We start from the raw sequence: 23,646 nt of genomic DNA, 5'->3' as shown, positions 1-23,646 counted from the left end.
ATTGGTAACATTCGCTATAATTTTGTAATAACCGTTTTCGAATTGCTCTAAATTTGCTTCATGAACAGGATCGTCACTTAAGTTAGTAATCTGGTAATGAATGTTTTCATATTCCTTCAAGGAGGACTCAAAGTTAGCCAACCTTGTTTTTAATTCAGTTATGTCATCTTGATTTACTTCTAAGCTTTGTGAAATTTCATCAAACTTATTTTTAAAACGAGTTAATCTAGATTTTATTTGTCCTCGTTGCTTAACAAATGGTTCTAAACCCTCCATGGCAAATTGAAAGCAGTTAGGATAAGATGAGGAAGTATGTAAATATGAAAGGAATCGCACTTACCGATGTTCTTTCTTAATTTGGCCTTTATCACGATGTAACGGATTACTGGAACTATGGTAGCTTTGCAGAACTCGACAGAAATCGATTTTTCCTCGAAAAGAATGGAATCCAACCAGGATGTTGTAAGTGATCCGAAAGGAAATTTTATTTCCTTGAAGATTCTGGATTAATTAATCTGGCTCGAAGGACCAATGTTTTATCGTTGAATAAGTTTTTTGTATAAACTATTGTCAACGGGGTGTACTAAGTACCACATGAAATAAGACACGTAGATGTAGTGATTGTAGAAAATAACTATATTGAATTTAACTTAAATTTAATCCACTATAAACTAACTTTAAAACTACAACTACCGAATAATTAAAAAAAATGATTATAAAAATCAATCGCAAGAAATTAGGATAATAGAGTTTGTCTTATGGAGACGATGTTTTCTCCAGCGAGTCTATAATAGTACTAATTTAAAATTTTATAAAATCTATGAACTTACTATCTAACAATAATGTACAAACATAATATTATCCTACCCCCAGGTAGGCGGTCATTGGACCTACAAGAATGCAGCCGAGGGGAATTTTGGCTATTAATACCAATAAAACTGTAATAAACTGTACGTGACGAACATAATAGGACACTTTACAATTTGTTTACAATTCTACCCGACTACCCCGTGTACCTAACACGAAGAAAGGAAAAAAAGATATTAGGATATAGTGGGAAATAATTAGGAAGTGTAGGACAGCTAAGGAACAGTGGATTGATAGGATGTGTAAATAAGTAGAAAAAAAGTTTGAAGTAGGTAGAACCGATGAGGCGTATAATATAATTAAAAGGAATTTTAAAGATGTAGGGTACAGTAATAATAATATAAGAAACGAGGCAGGGGTCATTTTGATAATGCGGAAAAGGCAGACAGGTGGAAAGAATACTTAGAGAACCTATACGTAGGCCCTGAGTTAGGAGATTTATTAGAGAAGATAGTGTTGAGATAGATGAGCTAGGTTATCCCATAATGAGAGAAGAGTTCGACGTAGCATTAAAAAACTTAAAGAATAATAAGGAGCCAGATGTAGATGGGATACAGGGGGAAATTCAAAAACATGCAGGACAAGAGATTACAGATCGTATGTTTAAGGTAGTCAGCCACATTTACGGGACATGGACGTGGTAGTAGCCATACCTAAAAAGAGGCGCGGATAGATGCGAGACATTTAGAACAATTAGCTTAACTTCCCATGCGTCAAAAAATCATAACTAGAATTGTACAGAGGAGGATGGAAAAAAGGGTGGAAGAACTATTAGGAGAAGATGATGATGATGATTCTAGCTTTACGTGTAACAATAGAGAAAACGATAGAAAAAGGAAAGAGCACGTACATAGGATTTGTAGATTTAGAAAAAGCATTTGACAATGTTAAATGGGACAAGATGTTAAATATACTTAAAAATGTAGGGATGAGCTACAAAGATAGAAGAGTGTTACTTAGTTTGTATAAAGAACAACAGGCAGTTATAGAGCTACGGTTGCAACGTAGAAAAGTAAATAAGGAAGGGAGTCAGAAAGGGATGCACACTGTCACTGCTACTTTTTAATCTATACATCGAAAACGCGAACAAAATTATTAAAGACAGTACAACTGTAGGGATGGATATACAGGAGCAAAAGATTAGTATGCTTAGATTTGCTGATGATATAGCAGTATTAGCATCTAGCAAGGAGCAGTTAGAGAGCTTTAAATAAAATGGAGGCGGTACTGACAAAACAGTATTACTAAAATACTGATATGCAAGGAAAGAAAAAGTAGGAAAAGAGGGAATATAAAAATAGGAGACCAAAAATTAGAAGAAGTGGCTGATTTTAGATATCTAGGAAGTCAGATAAGTTAGGACGGAAGGAGTAATAGGGATATAAAGCAGAGGATAACGCAGGTTCGTGTCGCCTTTAATAAAAAGAAGTCACTTTTATGCTCGCGAACGGTTAATTTAGAAATTCGTAAAAGGTTGTTAAAGGTGTATGTTTGGAGCGCGGCGTTGTACAGTTGCAAAACGTGGACAATGGGCGCGGCGGAAAAGAAAGGGTTAAAAGCGTTCGAAATGTGGTGTTATAGACGAATGATGAGGATAACGTGGGTAGAAAAGGTTAGAAATGAAGAGGTACTAGAAAGAATAGGAGAACAGAGGACTCTATAGAAGTCAATAAAAAATAGGCGAGATAAGTTTTGGTAGGACACCTTCTCAGACATGAACGTCTTGTTAGAGACATATTAGAGGCAGAAGCAGGAGTTAGGAGGGGTAGAGGTAGACCTAGATTAGATTATTGTTCCCAAGTAGTTAAGGATGTGAGTTGTTCTAGTTTTAGGGAAGTGCGAAGTTTAAGTCAGGATAGGAAATCAGCCATCGACGTCCTTATGATGATGATGATGATGATGGTGAGTCTTTTATAACAGTTTGCTCTCTTCGCACTATACCTCACTTCAAACCCTACCTTTTTCTAACCTCTCCGAAGTACGGTGGTCCGTATAAAAACGCAAACCCTTGATGCAAAAGTACACGCTCGACTCGACTCGACAGTGTTATATCTATAGTTTGTACACAATGTCTGCTCTTATCGCAACCCTGACCTACTATAAAAGCTCCCGAATCTGTGTACTCTGGTAGATTCCTTCGGACCGAGTACGCAACGTCCGATTGGATTAGTATATCTACTGTATGTAGCTCTGTACCTAATTTCTAATTTTTCTATTAAAATAAAGGTTTATGTTGGTTTTATTAAAGTACTAAAGTTTTCTTTTTAAAAACTTAAAATTTAAATTTGAATATATAACATTTTTGGCGACGAGGATTGGATTGTGCGGCGAAAACCATCAGTAAAATTTACGTGCGTTTCCTCTACTGAGTGGATTATTCGTTCTGCCGATCACGAAGAAAATCTGAATAGCTTTTCCAGGCCCACNTAATATATATATGTATATACACACACTGTTTGACAGCCGAACGCTCCAGCCGTTCGTATCTACAGTCAATAGCATTTGGATTCAATTTTTATTTATTGTTCCAGTCTAACAGCAGTAGCTCAGCCGTTCAGTAGGTAAGTGTAAACTAATTTTATTGTTTTATTTTAACTTTTAACTAGCCTACAGTTCTTTGGGACGTACTACATAATACCTCTCTGAACATACACGACTCCACCCGACATAACCTAACAAATGCCGGAGACGAATACCCTTCCTATCATCGTCTTCGTCAACGTTCACTGACTCTGAGTCGGATACGGAGCAACCGAGCCAAGGCTCTAAAAATCCCTCATCCATTGTTATCCGCCCTTTGACCGAAAATTCATGGACAACCACGGTATTACCGCCAGTTGAACCATTAACACCCAAGAATCGATCAGAGTCTACCTCAACTCCGTGGACGATTTTCGTCGCCTATCGTCGTACCTCTAAAGTTGAGTTCTCAATCAACCAAGTTCAACAAGACAGGGGCCTTCATGTCGTCCTACAAGGAGTCTGCGAAGCCATATCCACGAACGATATACAGTTTGAACTTCTTAATAAAGGCTTCGCCATCGAATGTCCCCTACTCTGGTCACTCAAAAAAGCGTTCAGGCAGAGAGTAGCCCCCCCCCCCCACTCCTATCCAAAAGTCCAACGCAATCACAAACATCTCTTCACAACTCTGGAACAGAAACTTCAGGGTATCGTGCAGAGTGGAGGTGCGTGTCCAACCAGTCTTAAGACTTATGAGCTTATGATGATGAGTTACCTGAAATGCCCAAAGCATCCTCGTTAACAACTCTTTAAAACACAGGCCCATCACTTTGACCACTAAATCATTAGAAACAGTTGGCATTGAAGTCTCGCTAACTTTTGGCCTCCACAGAATAATTTTTCCCCCATCTGAATTAAATATTTCGGATTTTCCCGTCGCAGACGACCTTAATGCCAAACACCCCTCCTGGGGCTGTCGAAACACTAACAGAAAAGTTATTTCTATTCTTGCCAAAGTCGGCCTCAACCTCGCCGTTGAAGCGCCCTAGATCCTACGTAGCACTCTGCTCCCCCCACAATAAACTTTCTGACATTCTTTTCATCTTCATTTTAAAAAATGTCACTCTTTCTGCCGATCCCACAGTTCTCGCCGCTCTAAGCTTCGACCACCTTTCAGCCCTAATAGAGTTCCCCCTCAAACCTTATAACTTCACTAGACTGACTACGTCTCTGCTACACTCTTGAAACATCCTCCTTCAAGTGTACTTCAATTCGCACAATAGCGGAACTCGACGAAGCTACCAATCTCCTTCCAAACGAGGTTACCAGCGACATCGAGATCTCCTCGACCTTCCGCCCTTCTTGTTCCCCAGGGAATCCTCTCCATGCAGACATCCTTGTCTTCGTCAAGAGAAAAAACAAAACCTGCCATCTGTTGCAAAAACACCGTGATCTCGCTTAAAACTCGCCTAACGTAATTCTGCAGCGCCATCTGCTAAGATTACATCGCTCAGGTCGGGTAAGCATAATCGTGTTGTTTCCGCTTTAGTTGATACCTGACGTAAAACCTGTTTACTGCAAACCACGAGCTGTGACATCTAACCAGTAAATAGCAGTGATTGGGCTACGCTGATAGTCCCCGTTTTGAAACCTAACGGTCAAATTCGAATTTGCGGTGATTACAAGATTACATTAAACTCTAATCTTGTTATTGTTCGTCCTATAACGCGTGTTCCGAATCTTTTGATCCAATTGAAAAATTGGCGAGTATTTTTAAACACTGATCTGACGCAGGCCTATCAACAGATTGAATTGGATCAGCCGTCTAAAGTCTTAACTATAATATCAACGCATAAACAGTTGTATATTGCATGAGCTATGGTAAAGCTTCGTCTCGTGGACTTTTTCAACGTTCAAATGTCCTTAAAACTCAGTCCAAACAGCAATGCTACTTTAAAGGGAACAGTGAACTTGAATTTGCGCGAGATGATCAAGTAAATGGTCTAGCAAAAGATTATTCTACAAATCATTGCCATGAAGCTGAGGTTATTGAAAAGTTCAGTCTGGTTACTTATAACGTTCGTACAGATGATAATCGCATCTGGAAAAGACACACAGATCAGCTGCGTGCTCGCGAAAAGAGAAATTATTCCCGGGACGTAGTTGTATAGGCATCGTAAAATATTGTAATCGAGAATTTACCAGAGCCAGCTCAGATTAGCAAAAATAACTCAAATTTGAGTACTGATGACGCTCTAGCAAGTCCTCGTATAGGCTCAAATGTTCAAAATAAATCTTCAAATAATGTCGTCAGAGAAGATGAAACTCCAAGAATGCGTTGCTCCAAAAGAAATCCTAAACCAATTGTACGTATGAAACGGAAGATATGTTTACGTTAAACTCAAAAAACAATCAGAAGGATCATGGAAACCGGAAATATTCATTTCGGCGGTCGCTATGAAAACAATTTTTTTTATTCAAATTGGGGTAACTATACTAATTTACAGTTGTAATTCGCACGAGGTTTTCTTATAGTTACCCTCTTCAGATAATGCCGACTGTGACAACGTAGCAGCATTCCAATTTTAATTTATAAACAATCTACATATACGTCGTAGTAATTTATTGGTGATTTCTAATTATGGTGAAGAACGAACAATTAAAATTTATTTGGAGCCATAGTGAACGAAAACTTACTCGTCGAAATTGGTGTTGTGTATTCAGCGGTTGTTGTTTTTGTGGTCATAGGTGAACACTCAACCAAATCGTTCCAATTGCAAACATTGTACTTGATATCAAAATACAATCCGCTTGGACACTCCATCATTAACGCTCTTCCGTTAGTGCATGCATAATATTTGGAACAATTTGTTTCATGGCGAAGGAAGGAAACATCGGACGTGCCACAAAGTTGTGATTCCACGGCATCCCCATAGAAAACACTAGTAGCATCTAAAACAAATGACAGAAATTGCATTGTTATTAATTATTTTATTGTTCATACATATACGAAATATCAATTTTTGTACCTAGACAATAACAACCACACATGATCCGTAAGTGCTATCTGTGGAGGGATAATAAGTTAAATTTATCCATTTATATCAACCTACGACGAAACCAACACACGCACTAAATTAGAACAACAACCTGTTGGTGAAGGGGTTTGTTGGTTTGTTAATGTTTAGAAACCCTGTTGAACATTAATGAACCTACAATTCGTAGCAAGTTTTTATAAAAGATGACGATTACAGGCTCTACCTTGATTTACGTAGTGTAGTAAACGCCATCTATATGTAGAGATTTGTAACTGTTTCTCATTCTAAAGCTTCGGTTCGGCAGTTAAAACTACGGAAAAATAATAATTCTATAGTTCCATTTATGTCTTTGATTACGGTACCGCTGTAACTGTGCCCTTATATTCCGTTTTTAAATTGTAACGAACATTTTCGTGTCCGACAACATTTTCAAAATAGGAATTTTTGATGTACTTTAAGCGTAAGACAGAGAATGTATTCTGCATACTTATTTATTTGCTTAAAATGTGCATTTCTGATTCATATCACTGGCGTTATCGTAGCTTTACCAACAACAATCATTGATTTCAATGCCACTCTCACTTAAAATATTTAATAAGCTTTGAGTGAGTTGTTCAGTAGCATTCCTTCCATTACAAATATGTCCACTGTAATAGTATGCTTTCGACAGCTTTTTGGGGATGACGACTCTAGATCGAGAGGACTTCTGCTTTTAAATTCTGTTTGGCTAGAACCCAATGTAGTTTTAGAACGAATTATTGTCTCTTGAAATATAGTAGATATCATTATACTTTTTCATCGGTAACAGACATAACTTCTGTATTTTTAGTCTCAACTTCTGTAGATTCAACAGAACCCCTTTGAACATTAAAAAACAAAAGAAGTGATTGAACGTATTGTTATTTTGTGAAGTGGTTTGCTGCAGATGAAATTTAGTAGTGTTTAAAGATAGGAAGTTTAGTTTGTAAAAATAGTAGAAGGAACTTATCGTCAGTATTTTGATAAACTTAACAGTGTTATCAAACATGGAGTTACCAGATGGAATTGTGCTAATTAATGACGAACTTTGGGAAGTGATAACGGAAAATGCGTCAGAACTAGTTGATTCTGAATGGAAGAATAAGGACAATAAAGCTCATGCAACAATAGGTTGTATATCGGATGCAAAAACAGCTAAAAAAGCTTGGAAAGCATTTAAAGAATACCATCAGAAAGCATCACTGATAAGCAGCGTTTTTTTGTTGAAGAGATCCAGATTGCAACTAGAAGAAGATGGAAATATGGAAAAACATCATAGAGACACTTGATTTAAAGAACAAATTATCAGCATAGGGTGATTCCTACAATGGTTTAATTACGGGCATTGAATGTAGGTCAAAAGAAGGTCTCACATTAGATTTCGTCGTAGTAATTCATATTTCCCAGCGATAAAGAAAAACGAAGTAAATGAAAACTGTTAAGAACAATTAAGTTATGTCATATCAGAAGGAACTTTTTACAAAGGTAGATTGCAACAAAAAACTAGAAGTTCTAGAAGTTCACGAGGTTGGAACCGGTTTCATAAACTGTATCACAAAAGGCACTGAGTCGAAAAGAGTTGAAGTTCAAAAAGTGTTGTATGCACCTATGTTAGGGTCAAATTTATTGTCATTTAACAGATTGGTAGCTGGAGTATATGTGTTAAAATCTTATGAAGCATTGTGTAAAATCTCAAAGGGTGGAAAAATTGTAGGAAATGCATTGTCGAGTTCCGAACTTTATGAATTAAAAACAACCGACAAAGCATGTACCGTTAAAACTGCCCACACCGAGAACTGTCAACATACTTGGTATAGGCGTTCTGACCGTAGAGATTCAGAGGCAGTAAAGCAATTACCCCAAATGAACCTCACTACAGGAATAGAAGTGAAAGGTTGCGGACCAAAGGAAACATGCGACAGTTGTGTAAAAGGTAAATTGACCCGAAAATTCGAAAGAAAGTAAAAATAAGCCATACAATTCTCATCGAGAAGAGTTATTGTATCCCTTCTCATTTTAGAGATATGACATTGAAATTAAAAGTATAAAAGGAAAATTTAACCTATCTTAATTTTGGACTTAATTCGTACGGATGTTTGTGCACCAATGCCAACCGTAACACCTGGAAGGAAGAGATATATTCTAACAGTTATAGATAATTTTTCACGTTATATTACGATATATCTATTACAAAATAAGTCCGAGGTGCCTGGTCCCATCAAAAGGTTCGTTGAAATTGAAAAGATGTAAGTCGGAAGAAAATCAAAAATTGTGCGGTCTGACATGGGAAAGGAGTAGGTATGTGAATAAAGAACTCCAAGAATATTTAAAGAAGGAGGGGATTATAACACAATACAAAGCTACTTATTCGTCTCAACAAAACGGTGTCGTCGAGAAAAAGAAAAGGTGTCTTCTACAAATATGTCGCTGTATGCTTATCGACGAAAACCTGGATAAGAAGTATTGAGCAGAGGCAATTTTTACGGATAACTTCTTACAAAATAGATTGCCAACAAAAAGCAAGAACACAACACCGTATGGGCCGTGGCATTCTAAAGTTCCGGATGTCATAACTTCATACATTTGGTTGCGAGTCGTATGCATTTGTTCTTGGTGAGTTAAGGCAAAAGTTAGACAAGAAAGCAGAAAAGTTGGTTTTTTGTAGGATATTCAGAGGAATCCAAAGTCTATCGTTTACTAGACATGAAAATGAATAGAATAAAGATCAGTAGAAACGTTGTTTTTGAAGACATAACATCATCAAGAGAAAGCGAAATAGCGAGAAATCGGAATGAAATTCACCCTAGAAAATAAGGTTATCGCTGAAAAAAAAAAAAAACGATGTAAACAATCATGAGGCTGACGACCCGTCCCAAAGCTTACGACTTACGACGATCCAATAGATCTAATAGGTTCCCCAAGACCTTTTATGGGCACGTTAAAATTCACTCGAGAAAATGAGCCAAAAAAGGAAGCATTGTTCAGACCAGATGGGATTAATTAGAAGCAGATAATGGATGTAGAAATTAAAAGTTTGAAGAACAATAAAGCTTAGGTCCTAAAAGAAGGTCTAAAAGACAAACAGGTTGTTTCGTGCAAAAGGATATACAAGAAAAAATATGACGAAACAGGAAATATTAGCAGGTATAAAGCTCGACTAGTTGCCAGAGGGTTTTCTCTAAAGTATGGAGAGGGCTATGATAAAGTGTTTGCCCCAGTAGAAAAAACCGCTTAATTTAGGTCACTTTTGGCTAAAGCGTGTAAAGAGGGTTTACTTGTCAAATATTTCGATGGAAAGATTGCTTGCTTTTTTAAACGGCCAATTAAAAGAAGTCATATACATGCAACAACCAGAGGGCTTTACGGAAAAATGGAAAGAGAATTTTGTCTGCAGACTTCAAAAGAGTATTTTTGACTTAAAGTAATAAGCTAAAATATGGAATGAATGTTCAAAAGAAAGGTCAAACCGACTCATGTCTTTGCATGAAACCAATAAATGGTAAGCCAAGTATATATATTGTGAATTATGTAGATGACATATAAATTGCAGCAAAGAGTGAAGACGCAATAAAAGAAACATTCTATATATATTCAATAGAAACTTCGAATTAACAGATTTGGGTAATTTATTCCATTATCTAGGAATTGAAATAAAGAAAAATACTAACGGCATTTATTCATTAAAGTAATCCCAATATATAGATAAGATACTAATAAGAATTCGAGCTTAAAGATGCAAACATTTCGAAGACGCCAATTGACACAGGATACTTTAAGCACACAGATAAAACGATGATAACAAATAGCAAAAATGCAACATCAACTTGAAATCACTTTTCGATTTTGACCTACTACAAATTTCCTCAAATTAAAGAGGAAAAAATTTTTGTTGCTGTTGTCACCCTTCGTTGGTCAGAGCATTTGTGCGTAAAGCCAAAGGTCCCGGGTTCGATTCCCGGCGGGGGGTGACAACAGCAACAAAAATATTTTCCTCTTTAATTTGAGGAAATTTGTAGTAGGTCAAAATCGAAAAGTGATTTCAAGTTGATGTTGCATATTAACATTGACCACTATTAGTAATTTAAAACAATGTCTTAAATAGCAAAAACTATCAGTAGTTAATTGGTGTCCTGTTATACATCGCAGTTCATACACGACGAGAGATATATCGGAAAGTGTTACAATTTTAAGTCAATGCAACAGCAACTCTGGGAGTATGAACTGGTTAGAAGCCAAGCGGGTGGTGCGTTATCTAAAAGGGACAATGTTCTGTGAATTAATTCGCGAAGGTGATCGTAACACACATATGATCGGTTACGCAGACGTGAACTGGGCTGAAAATTGCAAAGATAGAAAATTGAATAATGGGTACTTTTTGTGTGGTCGGGGTGCCGATTAGTTGGGGGTGTTAAAAACAACAGTGTATGGCGTCATCTTCGACCGAAGCCGAATATATTGCGCTCTCGGAACTTTCGAAAGAAGCTGTGTGGTTACGTCGTATATTAACTTAACAGACCTCGAAGGAGTAATAAACAATCTTCGAAGACAATCAAAAAGCTGTGTGCAACAAAAAATTTAGTAATCGCACCAAACACATGGATACTAAGTATCATTTTGTAAAAAATCTGAAAGAAAAGAGAACACTAGATTATAAATATTGTCCAACTGATATAATGGAAGCTGATATGAAAACAAAACCTTTATTTTATGTAAAACTGAGAACTTTTGACTAAACGTGCTGGATTGATATAATTAATTGTATTTTTTGAACAATGTATTAAAAATGTAAAATTTATTATTGTCGGGGAGGCGTGTTATTCTTTAGTAACAAAGATGAATAAATATAAAACAAATAGGTGGCGCTCTGAATGCACGTGTTTGGCATTGCTACTAATTTTTATTTCATTAGTGTACTTTATCATTTTTACAATTAGTAAATGTGCAGGTCACACCATTTAGTTAATATTTACATTAATATAATAGTATCGAAAATATCACTTAGTAAATTTTTATTCAAGTGATAATGATAATAATTTGTGAGATATTGAGGATACCTTAGTGAGAGAAATATTTGAGAGGAAGCTTAGGTCAAAAAAAGTATTAATATTCGACGTACCAGAAAATAGTAAGGAGATTGATAAGACCTTTATAAATGATCTTTTTGGCGACACTCCAGTACTGCCAAACTTAACTAATCAACTCAGAATTGGTAAAAAAGTAATAAATAATAAGGTTAGGCCAATTAAGGATCTTTCTGATGCTGATGCACTTTGGTTGCTCAAGAGCAAAAATATTTGCCAAGATAATGTCTTACAATAAGTGATATGACGCAGCAACAAAGAGATAGGCGACTTCTTTTTCCAATGACCAGTTATTGAAATCAGAAAGCACACATCCACCATTATCAATATCAATTTATTTAAAACAAAATATTTATAAACCTAAGCCAAAGTAACTGTTTGACTTTAACAAAGCTGATTATCAAGTCATAAGGGATGATTTAGTCAAAATAGACTAGAACTTCATTACTTGCAAAAAACTTGTATTGATTAAATAATATAATTAACATGATAACAATCAGTTCCGTTCTATTAAAGAAAATAAGAGTAAATAGTTATCCCGTGAGGTTTGACCCAAAAATTATAAACGAGATTAATATAAAGAAAAATATCTTCATAAACTGTATAAATTCTTATTGAGTGTAGAAGCCTATAATAATAATTTAAAAAGTATAGAATAAACTCTAACCAGTTAATTGATAATGCCTACAAGTCTTATATAAGACACACTAAGAATTCCATACAGTTAAATCAAAAAAGAATTTGGGAGTTTGTAAAAAAAAGTGGCATTGTCGATCCCATTCCTTGGGTGTTTTGAAGCAATGAATTCTCAAGTAACGGATAAGAGTCTATTGACATCCTTGCTGACTGTTTTAACTCTACATTTGCTGATTCTCAAATATCTACTCATAATTTAGATGTAAGAATTTCTCAATCATTAAATAAAATTGATATACGTTCAACAGACGTTCTATTGCATATTAAAGTTTAAACAACACATTGGGTACCTACTGGGATTGATGGTGTTCTCATAATATTCATAAAAAATTGTTGTGCCGAGTTAACGAGACCGCTTTTTCTAGTCTTTCAAAGGTCATTAAGTGAATCTAGTTTCCCGGCAATGTGGAAGCATTCCTTCATTCCTCCAATTGATAAAAAAGGTAATCAATCGTTGTCAAATAATTATATACTAACAACAATGATGTTTTTAACAATGTAAAATATTGAATTCTTCGAATACATTCCGACGATCTGAAGCTATTGAGGGTTGTGAAGTGACACAGACTGCCAGATTTTACTAAATGATGAGGTTGATAATTGGTTGACCTTGAATGGCCCATCCTTAAATAGTAGTAAATGTGCCGTAATGTCGTACAAATAAATGTTCATGTTCGATTTGAATTTAGATGTAGTTATTTGTAACATTGGGCATCCCCCTGTTCAAAAATCGATTTCCCTTTTAAATTAAAGGTCAAGTACTGCAAGTTGTTCATGTTCAAGGCTACAATTTAAAAAACATATACATAAAGTTGTTGTCTGTTGTTGCCAGACAATTTGGCTTTATTATGAGGAGACAAAGAACTTTAATGACGTTACAACCATGACCTTGTTGTTTAATTTTAGTTAGTATTTGCTACTCTTGCTATGTGGCTAGTCTGCCACTGCCCCTCAGGTCTTTATTCAAATCTGGAAAAGAAAATAATCACACAGGGGGATGCCCCAGACTATACGGAGTTGAACTACTTCAAATACGCTGCAAATTGCAAACGTCTACAGTATGTACGGGGTTGTTATTGTAGAGCAGGAACCTGTTCAGGCGTTTCTTGTCCGTTCTTTAAAATCCACCAGCAAAATTCCTTGAATAAAATAACATGTCATACCCTGCCGCACATGACTATGTAATAGGTCAAGTGTTGTGGGGGTGCCTACGTAAAACACAGCGTCACAATCTCTCATATAATTTTTATTTTATAATTGGTTTTAGATATCAAACTCAGCGCAGTATTATTGTATCTATTGACAACGCATAACAATTCGATCTGAGGAAATTAAACAGAAGTACTTACAGTTCGTGTTTACGTTTAATTACCATTAAAGATAGTGTAAAAGTTGCAAATAGTACAATTTGTCCCCAAAATCAATACAGGGATTTTAATATTTCCATCTTCTTTGAAACTTGAACAATTTGCATAAACATGCCGGCACTACGCCTTGGATCGCGTTTTATTCGATTTATACTGCAGTTATAATGCGACGTAGCAACCGAGGGTTCAGAATTTAATTTCGACGAAGTTAAACACCAAAGAGCGAAGGAATCGGAAAGAAGACACAACCCATAATTTGAAATGCGAAAGTTCAAATATTATTTCAGTGAATACCTCAAGAATATTTTTTTTTTAATGGAATGTAAAGAAAACGATTTTCGTCCTCTTTAAAACAAAACTGAGAATCAGTAAATTGTAACTAAGTAGTTCTTCCTGTATTTGTGTCATTCTTTGATCCACGTAAAACCTAATCTGCCTTCACTTATATACTTTTCTGATTACCTGCCTTGTTATTTTTTATTTTCAGTTGTATCATTTTTCTATGTCTGGTTAACTTTTTGTCAAATGTTTTACTGAGTAACAAACAATTTGGTAGGTTGTGTACTTCGAATCTTTTCTAGTTTACTTTTCGCATCGAACAATAACAGTTTCAGGAAAAATCAAAAATTTTTCTTTTTTCGTATATCGCTTTCAAATCGTACTTATTTCTGGTGCTAAAACAGAAAAAACTGTCTTTTTCTACTTTTTCACACAGAAGACATGGAACCTCCCCTGTCAGGGCAGTGGAGTGTTTTCTGTCAGGAACGTTGCATGCGTGGTTTTTACCGCTGTCGCTATTATGAAATTGTATAGAAACGGCGTTAAAGAGTCAAGGTATCTTATAATGAAAATATAAGTGAAAATGATAAAGTTAAGAAGAAGATTATTAGATTTGAATTACGAAGAAACGGTAAGTTTTATATCCTTATTTCATTTCCCTTTTTTAGCAGCTAAAGCTTTTTGTCAAATAATGTCTTCGTTAATATATGCCAATGTCGTACGCAGCTATATTTAATACTATTTCCGTCATGAAAAAATCGGGTATCTGCGCATTATTTGTAAACTCTTCGGTGCGATCTGTGCGCTAATATTCCTCATTGTAGTTCCTGTAATGGTTAATTTTTTGAAACATTGCAAACCAAAGTATTGACCGTTAAGTGTAATGTCACGCCAATATACCGCCGAAACGTATCATATGCATTTGATACTTTATACACTTTACACCTGGGATTGTCAACTTGCGAGTTGCGACGTAGGTTACATGAAATATTGATATTTTGCGTTGCTAACGGCGTTTGTTTATGAGGGGTACAAAAAAAACTAAATAAGTTGATGTAGAAGTACGACAATGTCCATAACGACGAATAAGTCGAGAACGGTGGGTAGGGTAGGTTGACATTTTGTATAAGTAAAAATTTTCTATATTGAATATGTAGGGGAGGGGGGTAGTAGTGTGGATAAGATTTGGTTTTTGTGATCTTATCACCCTCCAATATGACGGCCATCTTGAAAAGGGATGCAATTCGTTTTTTTTGAAACGTATTCGCAGCGGCAGGTCATACAAAAAAACGACACCTATAATTATCTAAATAGACCATACATCTTTTTAGTACGAACGCATTAAGCTTTCAGCCAGTAATTTGTTGACGATACCAGATGTGTCCAACATTTGCAATACTTCAGTTATCAGCAAATATTGGATGACGAAATACTACTATAACTGGATATATTATAAACGTGCTTATATGGAGCACCTTCTATTTGGTCGGTAATTCTGTGTGATTGCTTATGACGTGCTGATGAGATTAAATAAGATAAAAATTACGATCCACGTCTGTTAATTTCGTCAATTTATTGACTAAGAATCTAATCCGTGTTTATTAATTTGCTTTACATGCCTTTCACGTAAATATATATAAATTGCGTCGTCGATTCAGTTGGACGAGTATATATATAGGTAATTCTCTAGTATTTTAGTTAGCCGCAAATATCAGTGGATGATGACATACTATCATAACTCGATATCAAATTAACGTATTTGTATGTTGCAAATGCAGTGGAAAAAACACACCTTGTTGTCAATGTAAATTTTAAAGATCACTGTTCCTCACGCGTAAACCCATTGTTCAGTGCAGCACAGCACATAAACTTACTCACTTACTGAACTACTCTGGTGCTTTTAATGTTATTTGCACTACGTTGCGATGAAACACCATGTTGAGAACAATAACTTTTAGTCGCTATTTAATTTGATTATTTCAAAATTTACGCTCAAATCGAAAACAAATGAGTTTTGAAAATAATATAAAACAAATGCGCTATGTAATAATTTGTTTATGCAGGGTGTCTCAGACATAAGCAACCGCCAGAAACGATGTGAAAGTATAGAAGAAATTATAGATAAAAAAACCCGTAAAATGTGGGTCTCTCTCATCCAGAAAAAAATATGGTCTACCATTGGGTATGCTGCTTTCAATACAGTTTTATTGAATTTATGTACTGTGCTGTATTGGGCAATGAGTACGGACAAGTTGCATTATTTATTGCAGTATTGCATACAGGCCGAGCGAAAGGGTCATCCAATAATTACGAAAAAAGAAAAGGAGAAGCTGATCATTGATCATGAATTTTTGAATTTATTTTAATTAACTTATTTGTTTTCAATATTAATTTTGAAGATCTACTTTTGCGTTTAATCAATTAAACTTACTTGTGATCAAATATAGAAGCAATATGCTGAAACAGCGACCCGGGACATCTAAGACGTTCTTTCCTAGAAAAAAGCAATAAATGATGTATTACATTACACTACGTAAAAAGTCAGATGAAACGATGTAAATACAAAACAGATTATATAGGACTATTAATAATTATGTACTTATCAATTGTAATTATAAGAAACCAAGAAATAAAAATGGCTCGTTCATTCTACCATTAGCAACAAAACTGGATCACTGCGTACACTCCTCGCTCGCTACGAACACTGTTGAGCCCGCTACCCGCTACCCGCGTACCCTTTTCTTTCATATATATATAGAGTGTCTTACAGTGACCACCTAATTGAATATTTTGGAAACTAATTCGATTTAAATTTTGGAAATTAGGACAAAGCGGAAGATAGCACAGGGTTGAGTCCCTTCAACAAAAAGGAGTCACTTCTATGCTCGCAAACGGTTAATTTAGAAATTCGAAAAAGGTTGTTAAACGTGTATGTTTGGAGTACGACGCTGTACGGGTGCGAAACATGGACAGTGGGCGCGGAAAAAAAAAGAAAAGGTTAGAATGTTCGAAATGTGGTGTTACAGGTGAATGATGAGGATACCGTGGTTAGAAGGTTAGAAATGAAGAGGCATTAGAAAGAATAGGAGAACAAAGGACTCTACGGAAGTCAATAAGAAATATACGAGATAGGCTAGTAGTTCACCTTCTCAGGTATGACGGTCTAGTCAGAGACATATTAGAGGTATACTTCACTTACTTTCTCTAGCGATGTGCTCCTTCTAATGTCTTGGATGCGCGCTGGCAAAATCGTAGAAAGGGAGAAAAATGCTCATTATATTTTCGACTCTTGTTGATTAAACATTCTTTTTCATACAGTACATGCCAAAAGTTTTGTTCAATCATGAATAGTCGTGCGAGTCGAAAACAAGCGTTAAAGTCCTTAATATGTCTTCAAATATAAATAAACATCTCGTTGATATTTTCAATAGTAAATGGTACCAATAATAGCACATTTGAGCAACGCAATTGTAGTTGATAAAATGGTCAATTTTTCCGTGCAGTACTGTACGGATTATACGCTCCTCACTGGTTAAGAGTTTGACCGAGAGTTGTCTGCTTTCTTTTCTGGCCTAGTGTTGTTCTTTTCTACTTTGCGCCGGTCAAACTGAAGGTCACATCGCTACAGAAAGTAAACGAAGTATAAAAACGGAAGTTAGGAGAAGTGGAGGTAGACCTAGATTAGATTACTGTTCGCAAATAGTTAAGGATATGGGTTGTTTTAATTTTAGGGAAAGGCGAAGATTAGCTCAGGATAGGAAAGTGTAGAGGTGCGTGCTCAACCAGTCTTAGGACTGACGATCTTTTATGATGATGGACAAAGCATTAAAATAACGGCATCTATATAGCACTTTCAGTTATACCGGAAGTCGACATCAACTTCGTTATTGTAAATGGAACATCCCCTGTATTATGACGGTTTGAATTCTACTAATGATTTAGGGCAGACTTTCATAAGACTTTCATATTTCTAAAATTTACAGTTTAAGAGTTGTTTTGGATAATATTGAAATATGCTGTTTAGATATAAATGTGAAGAAGAGGACAAAAAACTAAGATTAGAAGCGCAAGAGAAGATAACGTTTTTGGGAAGTTTCATTACTATTATATTATATTAGTACGACCTTGTATATTTTTGCCTTTTTATGTCTTTTGCTGATACTAAATCAATTTTCATATTTTTTGTCTCTTTTCTTATTAATTTTATGGGTTTTAACTTTATTACTTAAATTTCTTCTGCCAAAAATTTCTTTGGACGAGTTATCATGGCAGTGATTCAGTATATTTTCGATTATGGTATCAATAATATAGTCTGTTTTTAGGAATGCTTTAAATGTTCTTTTTGTGCACTGCCACCTTTTCACGGGTGTGTCTGTTAGAAACAACAGGGTTTTCATCGGTTGCTATAATTTTCTGTTCTAAGATATCGGTGTGTATATATAAAAGGATCTCAAATACTAATTCTAATTTGCGTAATTAATATATCAGGATGTTCCTGTTTATCTATCTATAAGTTTATGAACTATTACTGCTACTTATCATATATATTCGAATGGTATGAGTTCAAGATTTCCAATTTCCAATATTTGTTCAACATCGGTTATATTGATAGTCGATGTTATTTTTTTCTGTTGCTCTGACTCCCTAACTATACTATCTGGTATTAGAACAATGTTATCAAAGTTTAATTTAAGGAATAAATATTCTTTATTTATCTATTGTTTTACTAGAATCTTAATGATTTACTCAATATGGTATCTTTATCATTTTTTGGTTTGAATTTGACTTTTCTGTTGTTTGGAAACACTAAATATTTGCTACTATAATCAATTAGTGTATTGTTACTCGAAAAGAATTTTGAACCTAAAATACCATTTACTTCTAAATTAGTCTTATCAAAAATATGAAATTAAACAGGAAATTATTAAGATCAGTTCTTTGTTGAAGTAGAAAAAGTTTGACCATTTATTCCGTTTAATAAAGAACCTACTACTATTTTTTCTTAATATTACTCCTGTATCTGTAAGTAACCTATACTTTTTATCAATTAAAAATGAAATTACTACTGATAAATTATTAATTAATTGATAATTTTTTGCTGTTACCATAACTTCTAAGGATCTTTGTTTTTCTAATCGGATTGGGTGCCCTCCACTGACGAATCGGCGAACGAGTTTAAATTTTTTCTACTTCTCTTTTTCTCTTCGGAATCGGAATAAGAATTTTTTTTAACTTAAAGCAAGTATCACGAGTATATTCTACTTTAACAAAATATTTATTTATTTTTACTGTAACTACTGGATGGCTTACGATATTCTTTAAAATGCATATTAGAATTTCGACATGATTTAGTACTTTCGGTTTCGTATATAATCTAAATATTTTTTTTGCTCGCCTCGAAAATGTTGCCAACATTTTTCTATTCTTTTTCAATAATGATTCTTCTTAAATTTTGCGGAAGATGCGCAAATTTATTTTGAATCGCATCTTATGAGATTCTCAAAAGACTTATGAAGGCCATAAGCACCTTGTAACACTATGAATAATTATTCAGCAGCAACAATAAAACGTGCCGAAATATGTCGTTTACACTGTAAAAAATGTGCATTCAAATTAACAAAAAAGTTTACTTTTTGAGAACGATTTAATTAAAGATTGCTAAGATTTTACTAGGTCAGAAGAAAACGTAAATAAACATACGAAGAATAAATATTCGATAATGTCGGGTAGCTGTGTTTAATGATATGGACCTGTTTAGAATTCATTGAATTGTTAGTGTAATTAATATAAATTTCTAAAAAAAAAAAACATTTGTCTGCCAATATCCTATACCTACTAGGTACTTCACATAAATACTCAAATGATGGCCTTTGAAATTTCAACCCTGAATCGCATTGCTTAACACTGTATCGATCCGCTTTTAACCATAAATGAATCGCGAAATTATAAAGCGAATGATTTTGAGATTTTAACACCAACGCATGTCCCAATAATTTTAAAAAAATCCGACTCAGTTCTCATAAAAATGCTAAATTTGTCCAAAAGCGATTTACTCATGAATAATTATAGTTTGAGTCATTATTCTGTCTATAAAAACTTAAATTGACGTGTAAAAAATGACTTTTCAATTTGAATTTGGTCCTGAGAAAGTTTAGGATCGCAATGCCATCGGTTAGGTTATCTCGATTAGGTTCTTTTTCCCAAAAAAAAATTGTTATTTATTTTTATGTTTAATTTCATTTCCTTGTTGTTTTGAGTAGTAGCATAGTTGAGGACGCCTGGAAAGTCTTTAGTCCCGTTATCGTTACCATCTAGTTATTTCCAAGTAAAATAGAGGGTTCCTCCAAAAAGAATCCTTGATGAGAAATTTCAACTGTTTGAAAATTATTTTGCATTGGCCGTTTCCGATCCCCACAAATACATACTTACATAATTTTATTTTATCTTACGGATATTTCTTTTTTCCCGATTTACCTAATCACAAACGGTGATACAAATGGTTTAGTTCCGACTCGTCGACCGGTCTTACCTATTTATTTACTTTGTTATAATCGTTTCATCATTTATTAGAGATGGTTATTTTTATAGAGGATGTATAAATAAAAATTACTAGAAGACGTGTTCGTACATGTTCTCAAATGTGCGTTATACGAGATGAAATTTGTTGAACTCTCAGTTGTAATCTAGTTATATTAATATACTTTTCAAGAGTTGGTGAAGAGGGAATCTAAAACACCGCAATATAATAAGGTTGTCGAATTAGTACCTATTAAAATAGATAGAAATTTGAAAGTGAGAGAAACGGGAAATCGCCGATACAAATTATAATGCTAACAGCTAGGATCAAATCACCTTTTTGGATAATTTGGAATTTAGTACGCCTAAGACACTTGCGTAAGATACGAAGTCTATAATTTTTTATATAAGATTTTATAAATGAGTATTTTGTTTTGGAAAAATTTTTAAATGCAAAATGTAGTTGCCAGATAATACAGAATGACGGCGATACCAGAAACCACAATAATATAAATGAAATAAAGAAAATAAATGGTTTAACTGTGTTACTGGCTGACTGCTTGTCAAATTATTTTTTAAATGTTTAATGCTTTTTATAATTCCGCTCTGCAATTATTATTTTGAAAGATAATGTCTTCTTATTTGAAAAATTATTCGCAACATTAAGAATGAAATAAGTTTAAAAGCGTTTTTATTTAATTAATATTTAAAACAAGTTTCATAATGTTCTTATCGCAAGTCCTCTTGAAAGAAATAAGTGGATTCATTTTCCATAATTTTATTTATAATAATTAGTCTTAACAATTGTTTCGCAAGGGCATTTTTACATCAACATTAAGGTTATGACCAAATTTCAACTAGATTTAGATTAATAGGCTCGTGTACAATCTTCATTTCGTTCAGATTTGAAAATGAGAAATCTTAATAGGTGTGCTTCCTAAAGAGTTTAGTGATGTTATATTTTGTGAAATAAAATACTTTTACTTACTTCCCATTTTATTTAGATATTGCGATTTCAGAATCAGGTAGATTATTTTCACTAATAACAACTTCACTGTTTCGCTAGAACTTATCCTGCATACCTTAATTATATCTACAAAAATACTGAAATAAGGTGTATACCCACAGCGAAATATTAGACAATCATTCACGATACTGATCAAATGACAGTTACTGATTTCCACTTATTAGATAACCGTACAGATAACTGAAACAATACAAGTCTGAGCAATTAAAATCATTCAATCGAAAAAGTATACGTAAAGGTAAACACGAGAAACATTACTCGTATTATGAAGGCAATGAAGTTAGTTAACATTTCTTGCTTCTTCTATATAGCTAACATCGCCTTTTAAAACTGTAAAAAGGGATCATACTCATTTTTTATTTAACTTTACGTATTATATACCAAGCGTATTTTTCAGATTTACAAATTTGGCTCCTGTGAAGCTTTCCTAATGTATTCTACACTTTCTTCTCCTGGTGAAGTCGACAAATAATTGGCGAAAATTTGAGTACTTATTGAAAATAAATACTTAATAGCATGATTCGAGGTGCATATAACGTGGGATCATGTCAACCGCACTGATTAGTAATTTTCAGAATGTTAAGTTAGTAGTTTCGAAGTATTACAAATATGTTTGTAATGTGTATGCGATGAAGATCAATAAGGGAAGGCGACCACAGAAGCTGTAAATTATTACGTACATGACACACTGAGGCGATCAATGCGTCGCTAGAAAGCGATGGCACGGTCATAAATCATACGCAGAACGACCGCATAACAAAAGAATTTCGAGTGATTACCAGAAAAATGAAGATAATTAATCCAGAAAATTCGGTGATAGTATAAATATATTACTGGTCTTCGAGGAAGCCAGCAAATGATTAGTGCGAATAACTAAGCGAATGCAGAGTTATTAACACTGTGTCAACTAAACAAATATGACTAAACAATTATAAGTGGAATGGTTTTACTAGATTTTGTAGTAATCCGATTTAAATTTTTCGTGTCTTCAATTAAGGAAATACATGTATATTCTATAAATAAACAGGGTTTGTAACTAAGTGTGGAGCCTGCAGAAGATAATAGGGCACTTTACTATAAAACAAGAGAATTAAGTAAATGTCTGTATATCCGAAAGCTCATTTTCGAGAAAAACGTAGATGAAAGTTCAGGTAAATATATTCAATGAGCTGGTAATTAGCAGTATTAGTATTGTATTTCTTTTGTATTCTATTGCTCATAAATTGTTATTTGTCGGATTAAATTGTAAAAAAGTGTAATTGAAGATGTCTATGTTACAGTCAACCTATAGTAGTTGTTTGTTCATTTAACGCTAATATATTGTATTTAGTCAATCGATGTGTAGTTTAATAAACTAATTCAACAATCAGTCATTAGACTAGGCTAACATGTATCTGTAGAACAGTTGTTACAATGATGTGATGTGATACTTATTTACGAGTTTGAACCATTTCGCCACTGCAGAGGACTAAATCCTTGATTTCTTAGAAGACAAACACCAAAACAGAGTGGTAAATTTTAAAGGAACAATTGCTGCATCCTTATCATTTGCAGCGAGTACAAGTCTTGCTGTAAACTTATTTACAGCCGCGAGTGGATTTGTGCTAGTGGTTTTGAATGAAAAGTAGTGCAAAGTCAAGTTTTTTATAGGGTGTTGTTTACAGATAAATGTTTGTATATCGTAACCATGACATGCCGGAAATAAGGCTTTAGGAAGCGAATCTCAATTAAGTTTACATTAGATGATAGTGAGCGCGGTGGAAACAAAAAAGTTATTAACATTTGAAAAGTGGTGTTAGAGGCACTTAATGGAAGCACTGTGGGTAGAGAAGGTTAGAAGTGAGAAGATACTGGTAAAAGTATAAAAACGGATGATGCTATGGAAAAGGAAGCGTCAGATGGTATAACACCTTCTGAAAAATGAAGAAAGGAAGAAGTGAGAGCGATATTACAGGCGAGAGCAAAATTAAAGGAGGAAGCGTTGTTGATATCTCTGTTTGTATTGTAGCGACCGCGAGCGTGATTGTGTGCGATCGGGTATACGTGTGTGGGCGCGGGCGCTTTTCTTCATGTGCGCCGTATCTGTAAACGTGTGTGTCGTACCTGCGTTCCGGGAAAGCAATTAAACCGTTCAAAGAAAACGAGACTTCTCTGGAAGGCTGAAGAACGTTCCCGAAAGGAGGCAAGGGAGTATAAAAAGGAAGAGACGATCGCCGAAGTGGAGTAGAAATAAATTGACCGTTGCAGAGGTGAATCAAGAGATAAATTGAAAGTGATAGAAGTGAAATAAATAG

General features: G+C 34.6%; 1 protein-coding gene across 1 annotated transcript in view; it reads right to left on the bottom strand.

The window, feature by feature from the left end:
* LOC108740375 (chondroitin proteoglycan 2-like) overlaps positions 1-21,479 on the bottom strand; it is a 27,065-nt gene extending 5,586 nt beyond the window's left edge. The window contains exons 1-3 of the mRNA XM_025976437.1: positions 21,314-21,479; positions 16,241-16,303; positions 6,028-6,282 (exon numbers count right to left, since the gene is read on the bottom strand). Of these exons, the coding sequence (XP_025832222.1) occupies positions 6,028-6,282; positions 16,241-16,303; positions 21,314-21,320 (325 nt within the window). The 5' untranslated portion in view covers positions 21,321-21,479. The remainder of the gene's footprint in view (positions 1-6,027; positions 6,283-16,240; positions 16,304-21,313) is intronic.
* Positions 21,480-23,646: the final 2,167 nt, after the last annotated feature.

Source organism: Agrilus planipennis, unplaced genomic scaffold (genome assembly GCF_000699045.2).
Source record: "Agrilus planipennis isolate EAB-ADULT unplaced genomic scaffold, Apla_2.0 scaffold75, whole genome shotgun sequence".
Taxonomy (NCBI): domain Eukaryota; kingdom Metazoa; phylum Arthropoda; class Insecta; order Coleoptera; family Buprestidae; genus Agrilus; species Agrilus planipennis.
The sequence above is the reverse complement of the archived record's forward strand: the minus strand, read 5'-3'. Positions and strand labels throughout refer to the sequence as shown.